General features: G+C 47.0%; 1 protein-coding gene across 1 annotated transcript in view; it reads left to right on the top strand.

Moving 5' to 3' along the window:
- Window positions 1-772: 772 nt before the first annotated feature.
- USP10 (ubiquitin specific peptidase 10) overlaps window positions 773-10,210 on the top strand; it is a gene marked incomplete at its 5' end in the record, with an annotated part of 71,400 nt that continues 61,962 nt past the window's right edge. The window contains one exon of the mRNA XM_082606023.1: window positions 773-964. Within this exon, the coding sequence (XP_082462149.1) occupies window positions 773-964 (192 nt within the window). The remainder of the gene's footprint in view (window positions 965-10,210) is intronic.

Below are 10,210 nucleotides of genomic sequence, written 5' to 3'. Positions count from 1 at the left end.
GTTCACACTCACCTAATTTGATCCTCACAGAAATCTTGGGAGTTAAGAAATTTTATTAGCCTCATTCACAGGTGAGGAAACCAAAGACTTAGGAAACGGAATTAACTTGCCCGAATCACTCAGCTAGAAGGGCCAAAGTAGGTGATAAACTGCATGGTCAAGTAGGGGGTTCACTGTTTCTTGAACCAATGACCCGAAAGCTGGTCTGTCTGTATGCGTGCATGTATGCGTGTGATAGTAGGCAACGCTGAGTGCTTACTATTTGCCAGGCCCCAATCCTAAATGCTTTACCGGTGCGTTTTCATTTTTATTTTTTCAAAATATTCTCCAATGCCTAGCTAAAGGCGTGGCACAGAGTAGACGCTCAGATAGTGTTTGTGGAATGAATGAAAAGTGAATAAATTAATGAATGGACGGATGTGACCTCCATAAACCGGGACTACTCTGAGATCTTCAGCGCGCACTTCGGAGACCCCGGCCCAGGACGACCCTGGGGTTCGGGGGCGCGGGCGGACTTCAGGCCGCGGCTCCCGGGCTCCGGACATCCCGAGTCCCACCCAGCACCCAGGTGGCCTCCCGGCTGGTGAGAAACCCGAGCCGACCAGGCGCTTTGGCGTTATCACCTCCGTCCACTGTCCTTTCCCCTCCGGCGCCGCAGCCGGACCCGGGAGCTCCAGGTCCGCGGCGGGCGGGCCCGCATCCGCCGAGGGCCGCGAGCTCGCGGTCCGCCCCGGGCCGACTCTTGCCGCGCACGCCCACCTGTCGGCCGCGCATGCGCAGCGCGCGCTCGGCGCGCCCGGCCTCCCCGCGCCCCGCGGCACGCGGCCAGTGCGCAGGCGCGGCGGCCGATGCGAGTGTGTATGTGCGGGCGAGAAGATGGCGGCGGCGGGGGAAGCAGCGTGAGGAGTCGGACGAGCGCCGAGGCTCATTGAAACGGGCCGCCATGGCCCTCCGCAACCCGCAGGTAGCAGTCGGCCGGCGCCCTCGGCGGGAAGGGGCCCCGGGCCGCGGGCGGGTGGGCGCCGGGGCGGGCGGACGGGCGGGCGGGCGCACCCCGGCCCCGAGCGAGCGTGTGGGAGTGGGGGAGGGCGCCGGGACACGCTGCCCGGGACTAGGCCCCGAGCCTCCCGCCGCCTCCGCGCCTCGGCCGCCTGCAGCCCGGCCCGCCCCGCGCCAGAGCCCACCGGGCCCCGCTTCAGAGGGGCGGCGGAGAGGGGGCGCCCGGGCCGGCCTGGAGAGGGCGTGGGGGGCGCGAAGGGGTTAACCTCAGGGCTGGACCGCGGGGCGAGCCGGCGGTGCAGATGGGGCCCTGGCTGCTCCAGGAGGCAGCCGGGAATCTTCGGGAGGCCCCGGGGCGGCATAGCCTTCCACGCCCTGTGGTCGCCTCTCTGCCCGGAACGAGCCACCAAGATTTGGGGTGCCCCGTTTTCCCCATGGCCCCAAAGGTTGCTTTCGCAGTTTGATTGACCCGGCGCGGGGGGGCGGCTTGCCGGTGTTCTGACTTTTAGACTCAAGTCACTAAGAAGCAGCCTAAGGTTACTGGTGCAAAGAAAACTCTAAATAACTCGCCAGGACCATACTTGTACCTGCCTTTGAGTGACATCTTTTGCACGAATCCGCCTCAGCCTGGGTGACACTACTAACGCACCCTGTCAGAGCGGTATCTTAGGGGTCGTTTGTGATAATCCCATAGTGGAAAGAAAGAGTAAAACGCACGCTTTTAGAGAGATGTGAGTGTAGAGTTGAGCTCTTACTCCCTCTCCTCACTCCCCCAAATACAATTGGTCTGGATAAAAATCGGCATGTGGTATTATTTGTCAGGCTTGCTGTGGACCGCTGATGTGTTGACTTCTAAGCCCTAGAAGTTATTGCGCGTTTTTATATCGTCTCAGTGTGCTGTTGTATTAAATATGTATTAAATAAAGGAAAATGAAACAAAGTAGCTGTTGGAAAACTGGTGGCCGGTAAATCGTAACCCTTTCAAAGCAATTGGTTTTTGTTGCCCTTTTGGAAATGGAGTCGGTTTTAGTAACTATTGGAATTAACGCGTGTCGCGGAATTTGAGACTCGATAACTTAAAAAATGAGACCTTACAGGAAGCAGCAATTTTGTTAAACTTTTGGCACTTTAGTTTGCTCTACAACTTTCCCCTTTAAACTTTTGTTCACGTGTACATCTGCGTTTTAAAGTAACTCAATATAGTTCTTTGCACAAAAAAAGGGCTTAGTAGTGGTTGAATAAGTTTTACAAGTGTGCAATTCAAAGATTTCTTTCCTTAAGAGGTTTGGTGTTTGCCTTTTTCTCACCTTAAATTTTATTTTTAAATTAAGCTTTGCTCTTATTTAAAATTTTTTTTTAAATTTTATTATTATTTTTGGCTGCGTTGCGCCTTTGTTGCTGTGCACGGGCTTTCTCTAGTTGTGGCGAGCGGGGGCTACTTTTCGTTGCGGTGCGCAGGCTTCTCATGGCGGTGGCTCCTCTTGTTGCGGAGCACGGGCTCTGGGTGCGCGGGCTTCAGTAGTTGTGGCTCGCGGGTTCAGTAGCTGTGGCGCACGGGCTTAGTTGCTCCGCGGCATGTGGGATCTTCCCGGACCAGGGCTCGAACCCGTGTCCTTTGCATTGGCAGGCGGATTCTTAACCACTGCGTCACCAGGGAAGTCCCCACTTCCATTATCGGAAGCACCAGGAAGCACCAATCGCAATGCAAAGTGAAATGTTAATGAGTGGTGATAATAGGTAAAAGTGATTGTAATTTCATTTACTTTCCTTAATGTCCTAGTATTTATGTTTTATACAGCAATATTGCCTATACACATCTTTAAAAAATTGGAGTGGCAACAGTTAGCTGAACATAAATGTTAGCAGCACTTTGGGTTTATTCTTTTAAAGTTTGATTAGGGCTTCCCTGGTGGCACAGTGGTTAAGAATCCGCCTGCCAATGCAGGGGACACGGTTCGAGCCCTGGTCCGGGAAGATCCCACATGTCGTGGAGCAACTAAGCCCGTGCGCCACAGCTACTGAGCCCACGTGCCACAACTACTGAAGCCCGTGTGCCTAGAGCCCGTGCTCCACAACAAGAGAAGCCACTGCAGTGAGAAGCCTGCGCGCGCGCTGCAGCTAGAGAAAACACAGCAACAAAGACCCAATGCAGCCAAAAATAAAATAAATAAATTTGTAAAAAAAACTAAAGTATGATTAAAATGCTTTTAAGTTGTAGCATGCAGAAGGTAGGAAAGGAAATAGTATGAGTTCTCATATTTTTCTTTTCTTTTCATAATTTTCTTTTAGAAGAATAGTAATGAAAACAAGTAATGAAATCATATGTGATAGGATTTAATGATTGGATCCTGCTTGAGTCAGGCTAAGCATTTTAATAATTTTGTTTTATTCAGTTACCTGCTGTCCTGAAGGTCCTGCCATAGTCATGGCCATTCATTAATTCAACAAATATTGGTTGGGCTCTTGCCCTCTGCTAAGCACTGTTATTTGTTATTATGCGTGTTTCTTGTTTATTATTGGAGATATGAATCACAGATTAACAGTAAGGGTCCTATTTTCTTTTTTCTTTTATTAAGTTTTTATAAGAGTCCTATTTTAAAATTGGATTTTAAGGTCACAATTTAAAACATTTATATAGTTTATAGCCTATTTCCACACCATTGATTGAACCCTTTTCCCCGGATTGACATAAACAGTGCAAAACTTAGAAACATTTCTAATGCCAGTCGTTTTCAACACATTTTAATAAATACAACGAACTTTGACAGTTGGAGTGAAAGTACATCTCTGACATTTGTTGGCATGAGGGAACTGATGAAAATGATTTGGGGTAATTAATTTGAACTGACCAATTCTGCCGTAAACCAGAAGAGATTTTTGTGATCATTGCAGTCATTTATAGTGAAAACTCTACAATAATTCTTCGTACACCCTGTTTGGACATCGTGTGGCTGCTCCTGTCCTGGTCCTGTGCAGCGGGCTCACTCTCATCTTTTCACTGCCTCACATACAGCATTGGGGCGCCCACATTTTCCACTGTGGAATTTCTTGGATCCAGTTTACAGCGTATGGTAGTGTTGCTGTATCGTTGAATATCTTTGTAAGTGACAGCAGTATTAGTAGTTTTCCAAAGAGAGACATTTTTATTGGAGTTTCATAGTGAGCAACTGAAGTAAATAAAATTATTTGCAATGCGGGGTATTTGGAGATAGCAGTTTTCCTTTGCATAGTGACAGCAAAATCTTGAAACATGTCCTAAGACTAGGTAAGCCATTTAAAGCTTGTGCGTTGATGGTCGCCTCAGTGGTTTCTACACAGGAGCAGTGGAGATGAGCCTTATCCAGGGCCTCACCCTCACCCTCTGGAGCCTGTCTTGTGGGGACCAGTGTCCTGAAATGAGCAAATAGTAAGTGGACCGCCTCATTCCAAATTCCTCTCTAGAGCAACAGTTAGGACATATATTTGAGGGCTTTTTTATGTGGAACTGAAGTGGTTTGAATAGTGGTTTGCATAGGAAAACTTAAAGGAGAAAAGAATTCCAAAGCTTAATGATTATTTAATGCCAGGCCTAGTGGTACATTTACTCTGTGCTGTGTTCAGAATATAATATTGAAGTAACTGAGAAAAGTTGTATCATCTCTACTTGAATTATAGTTCATCAAGGTTATTTTTTGTTTGTTCTTGTGTTTTTACAAATTTCAGACAGGCAAGTACTTGGCTGTTAGTGGGTCTGGTTTTTCAAGTGGCACATTAAGGGTGGTTGCTGAGGACACTTCTTACTGATAATACACCGAATATGAGAACAGTGGGAAGCACTTGCTTTTGAATTTGTAATTACGCTGTTACAGCTGTCTTTACTGCCACACATGCAAGAATCCCTGTGGCACAAGACAGATAAATCTGTTTGCAATGGAATTTACTGGCCTTGGGCCACTGGATTACTGTCATTTGTCACTTTAGTGCTACTTCAGCAGTGTAGATGTTCATTTCCAAAGACTTACGTGTGCTTGGACTGCAGTTTTCCTGTTTATTGAAGTGATCTCCCAATAGGTCTCTCTGTGACCGTTCCTGTCAGTGCAGTCCGTACTAAGAACAGTAGGCAAAGCAAAGGCAGCCGGTGGGGGTAGGTTTATAGTATTTGTTTCAAGAATCAGAAATTGTAGAGTCTATCATAAACCTAGATGTAGAGTCTTCAGAGTGTAGACTTTTCATGAGTGGGCTACTTTCTGACTGCTTAAAAGCTCCTCAGACATGACCCCATTTTCAGCAGGAGACCCAAGAAACCAATAGCTCCATGCCGCTCCCTGTTTTGAAAGGCACTGTGCTCAGGTTGCCCTCTCCTGGGAACAGGGTCGATGAGGTGTAGAGTGGAAGTGTGGTTTGGGGCAGGGAGCGAGAGAATACAGCGTGTCTTTCTGGACTTTCCTTTTCTGGCTCACTTGAGAACTGAGAGATGACCGTGTGCCTGGAGAGTGTTAGCCCAGGTCCGCACCAAGAGTCTGCGCACTGAGGACGCCTGCTCTTGTCCCTCAGGCCCCTCCCTCCTGGGCTTCGTCTGCAGCTTTACTGGTTGTCATTCTTCAGATCAGTTCTCAATTTATTTTTCTGGTATCAGCTCAAGGGCCATCTTGTAAGCCTACACTCTCTGATTTAAGTAGTGCATTAGAAATGAAAGTACCTCCTAATAGAAAGGCTGGTGCCCCACTCTTGTGCCTTTGGTACTTGAGTTTTACACATAGCTGCCTGCCTTTCTCTTTCTCCCCCCCCCCTTTCTTTTTCTGGTACAATCTTGTTTCCCCGTTTGTACTTGTTTTATGAAGAAATGCTGGCATGCCCGTGCTCTTTTGTGGCAAGTAGTCTTTAAAGTTTCAAAAGATTCACCATGACAGCTGCAAACTTATGTTGTCATTGGAGCTACTGTGAAAAAGAAAACTTAAATGTTAATTGGATAATACTAGAGGTATTCCTGCTGTAAGAAACTGAATGTAGGAAAAAACACGCATTTAAGACCACACAAAATGGAGGGGTTCGTGTTATAGACCTGTTACTGTGAACGAGCTGGCTGGGGTGGGAAGGGAGGGGTCCCATGAATAGCACCCCCCCCCACTCCTGGGGCTTTAGTCCCATGAGGTGCACTGGTTGCACGGGAAGCGGTGGGGACAGCTTTTCAGACCATTTTCTCAACTTACTCTCCTCACTGTTCACAAAAATAGAAGTTTATCATTATTGTGAGTACAAGTCAAAAATACTTATTTCTGTGTTTTAAAATACGTTGAATAAGGCTGGATATCTGTATAAATTACGTGTTGCAAGCCATGGGCCTTGTGAACTAGAACTAGCACTGCCCAAGAACATTTAATACATGGCTCTGTGGGGGAAATTTGGATTTGCCTTTTGGTCTAATGAGTTAGTTTGCGTTGTTTAATAGTTCTTGCATAAACATGATGGTATCCTTTGCTCTGGATATAAGCAGTACATTTTAAATTTTATTATATCCATTTAAATTTAGTCAGGGCCACTCAACTTGTGAATTTATTTGGTATTCTGATAATTGTCAAGAGGATTTCTAGTGTTCCTCTTCTTTTGTGTCTCTCCTATTTTAGACAGTTCATAACTCCAGAGGAGTGAAGCAATTGCCTCTTTTGAGACACTTGCATCATTAAAATATATACCCTTTCTATTTTTTTTGAAAACATCAATTTTTTTCTTGTGATAGGACTTGGGGGGGGGAAATAGAAGAGAATTTGAAAATGACATTTAATTCTGGAGTTTTCAGAGATTCTTGCCTGATCTTATAAAAAAAACTTCTCTCGATATTTAAGTAGTAATTCCCCTTAAGTGGCTGCTAAGATGTGTGTATTTATTTGAGACCCTGGAGAGTAGGCCTTCTGGGTAGATCTGATAATTGGATGGGGAAGAGCATACTTATTATAAAATTAAGCATTGCAGCAATCAGCATGTGGAGAAAGTTGTGCAGTGTATAAGCTGCGTGGTTTATGAAGTGCCGTGACTGGTTTGATCCTTACGGCAACTCTGTAATGTGTTGTTATTATCATCATTTTACAGATGAATAAAGTGAGACTCAAGAGGTTGTGGGACTTCCCTGGTGGTGCGTTGGTTAAGAATCCGCCTGCCAATACAGGGGACACAGGTTCGAGCCCTGGTCCAGGAAGATCCCACATGCCGCGGAGCAACTAAGCCCGTGCACAACTACTGAGCCTGTGCTCTAGAGCCCGCGAGCCACAGCTACTGAGCCTGCGCTCTAGAGCCTGCGAGCCACAGCTACTGAGCCCACGTGCCACAACTGAAGCCCGTGCACCTAGAGCCCGTGCTCCACAACAAGAGAAGCCACCACAATGAGAAGCCCGCGCACCGCAAGGAAGAGTAGCCCCTGCTCGCCACAACTAGAGAAAGCCCGCGCGCAGCAACAAAGACCCAATGCAGCCCAAAATAAATGAATCAATAAATAAAATTTTTAAAAAAGGTTTAAAAAAAGGTTGTGATGTGAAGTCGCATGGCTCTTAAATGAGCTATCAGGGACTTAGGAGCAGGTCTTTGGACTTCTATCCTTTGCCTTTTCTACTTGGCTGAACGGATAAAGGCCTGATGTTTCACAGTGTGACTTCCCCATGGTAGTTCCTCAGTGAAGATTCATGGAATGGCCAAATGAATGAAATAAAGGTTTACATGTTTAAAGATATTAATGTGTTAGTAATTACTAAGGGTTGCTAATCTGCTACTAATTATTAATTACAAGATTTTGTGTAGAGTGCATTTTGGTGAAAGTTCTTACTGATTTTATTTTTAATTAATTTTTGGCTGTGTTGGGTCTTTGTTTCTGCGTGCAGGCTTTCGCTAGTTGCGGCAAGCGGGGGCTACTCTTCGTTGCGGTGCACGGGCTTCTCATTGCTGTGGCTTCTCATTGTGGAGCGTGGGCTCTAGGCGCGAGGACTTCAGTCGTTGCGGCATGCGGGCTCAGTAGTTGTGGCTTGCGGTCTCTAGAGCGCAGGCTCAGTAGCTGTGGTGCACAGGCTTAGTTGCTCCGCGGCATGTGGGATCTTCCCAGACCAGGGCTCGAACCCGTGTCCCCTGCAATGGCAGGCGGATTCTTAATCACTGCGCCACCAGGGAAGCCCCACTGATTTTATTTTTAAATACAAAATAAAGACTTGCAATTTCTGAAACAGAAATATTTAAAGTAAAAAGTATGTCACTCTCTTCCTCCCTGATCCTTGGTCCTCACCTTGATGTCTGTCTTCTGTGCCTTTTTGTGTTTGGGCATTGTTGTTTTTGTTTCCTTGTCTCATAATGCAGTCTCTTCTAACCAGGTAGTCACTGAGCTGGATTTTTTGGAGCTAGTCTTGTTTCTAAAACTATTGAAGGCATCTATTCAAGTATAGGAAGTGTTCTTATTTTTACCAAATTTTGCCAGGGGATGGAGCAGATGTTCTGGAGGTAAAAGTGGTTCCCTGGGACCTGTATACTGAGAACTGTGGAAGTGCTGTAGAAATTTATGACTATTAAAATGCCCAAACCATTTTTTTAAAAAGTAATATTTTGAAGACGTTCAGCCCCTTAATTATAGCAGCCATGCTGTTAAGTTTCTGTATTGTTAAAAAAAAAAAAAAAAAGTCTGATTCAAAATTAAATTCTTGTCTCTTGGTCAACTCTGCACTAAAGAAGATTACTGAGAGGACAAACCTTTTGTTAGTTGGAAAGGTTGATAGGTCATCAACCCTAGTGAATAGTGGGGAATTGGGTGATGCACCTGGATTTTCCCCGTCTTCTCCAAAATCAGGCTTTGTTCACCTCCCCCTTTGTGTTTTTGTTTATTTATTTATCATTATTTATCATTATTTTTTTTTTTGCCACACGATGATCTTAGTTCCCTTACCAGGGATCGAATCTATGCCCCCTGCAGTGGAAGTGTGGAGTCTTAACCACTGGACTGCCAGGGAAGTCCCTCCCACTTTGTTTTTATCAAAGTACTGCAATGGCAAAAGAAAGAAAAGAATCCAAAAAAACTGTCCCGTTTCTCATGTCAGGTCCTCTCCCCAGAAACCATATTCAACTACTTCTAATAAAATGCAAAATCAGGTCTTTTAGGGGTTGCATTCTGTGTCCTTCGGAATTAATTTGTAGGATACCAGACACCTTTATTCAGAACGACATATAAAGGACTTTATATCTTTTGTAATTGTTCAAACAAAAAATTTTGGTGGCCAGGCATTAGCAGGATAGAGCTGAAAAGAGAGTTTCTGTGCTTTAGAAGTTCACAGGGTAGTGGGAGAGGGAAGCAGGCTAATTGGTAGATACTGTTTTAGGGTGTTAATTCCTGTAACAGAGGTGTGAACAATACAGTCAGAAACTTTCATTTATTCATTCATTCATTTATTCAGCAGGTAGTTATTGAGTGGCTGCTGTGTACCAGGCGCTGAGGATGGAGTGATGAGCAGAGACGGGCATTGTCCCTCTTACCAGGGAGCTCACTGTCTAGTGAGGGAGACAGACGCTAATCAGATAGTCACAGCGATGCCTGTGGCATTCCAAACGGAGGACTGTGCCGGGAGGGAGGGCACAAGGTCTGTCGGCGCGGCCCTGGGAAGTCAAGGATGGGCTCCCGGAAGCGGTGCCTTGGCTGATACCCAGCCGGAGACGGCTCTGTAGCTGGAGGGTGTGGGGAGCCCCTGAGAACTCAGAACGCTGGGTGCTGAGGTGCGGGCGGCCAGCCTTACCCCGGGGAGAGTGTGGAGGAGGGCGGCACGCGCTCACACTCTGCCTGCCCTGCAGAACCATCCCAGTGGGCTCACGGTGGCTTGTGGGCCACCGTGGGGAGGGTGCCGTGGAGGTGGGGAGGAGTGGCAGCGTCACGTGGACTGGACAAGGGGTAGCATCAGGGGAAGCTGGGAAGACGACCCTCCTAGAAAGGCGACATTTGTGCAGAGAAGCATAAGGACAGGGTGTGGGGGGAAAGCATGCAGAGGAACAAAGTCTCAAAGCCTGCGGTACGCTGGAGCACGTGGGCTCGATGGGTGACTGGCGTGTAGGGTGAGGGGCCGGGACCGAAGTCAGGAGGGGCGAGGGACCTTGCCAGTCCAGCCTGGACGGCGTCTGCCCTTGTCAGCAGGTGGGCATCTGTGGGAAAGCATGGGTTCGAGGAAGTGGCTCGTCCCGCTCTCTGTTAGCGTTGCTGAGGGAGATGGCTGTGCAG

Source organism: Mesoplodon mirus, assembly GCF_964341445.2.
Source record: "Mesoplodon mirus genome assembly, chromosome: 19".
Taxonomy (NCBI): Eukaryota; Metazoa; Chordata; class Mammalia; order Artiodactyla; family Ziphiidae; genus Mesoplodon; species Mesoplodon mirus.
Note: the sequence above shows the minus strand (reverse complement) of the source record. Positions and strands in the feature narration are given on the sequence as shown.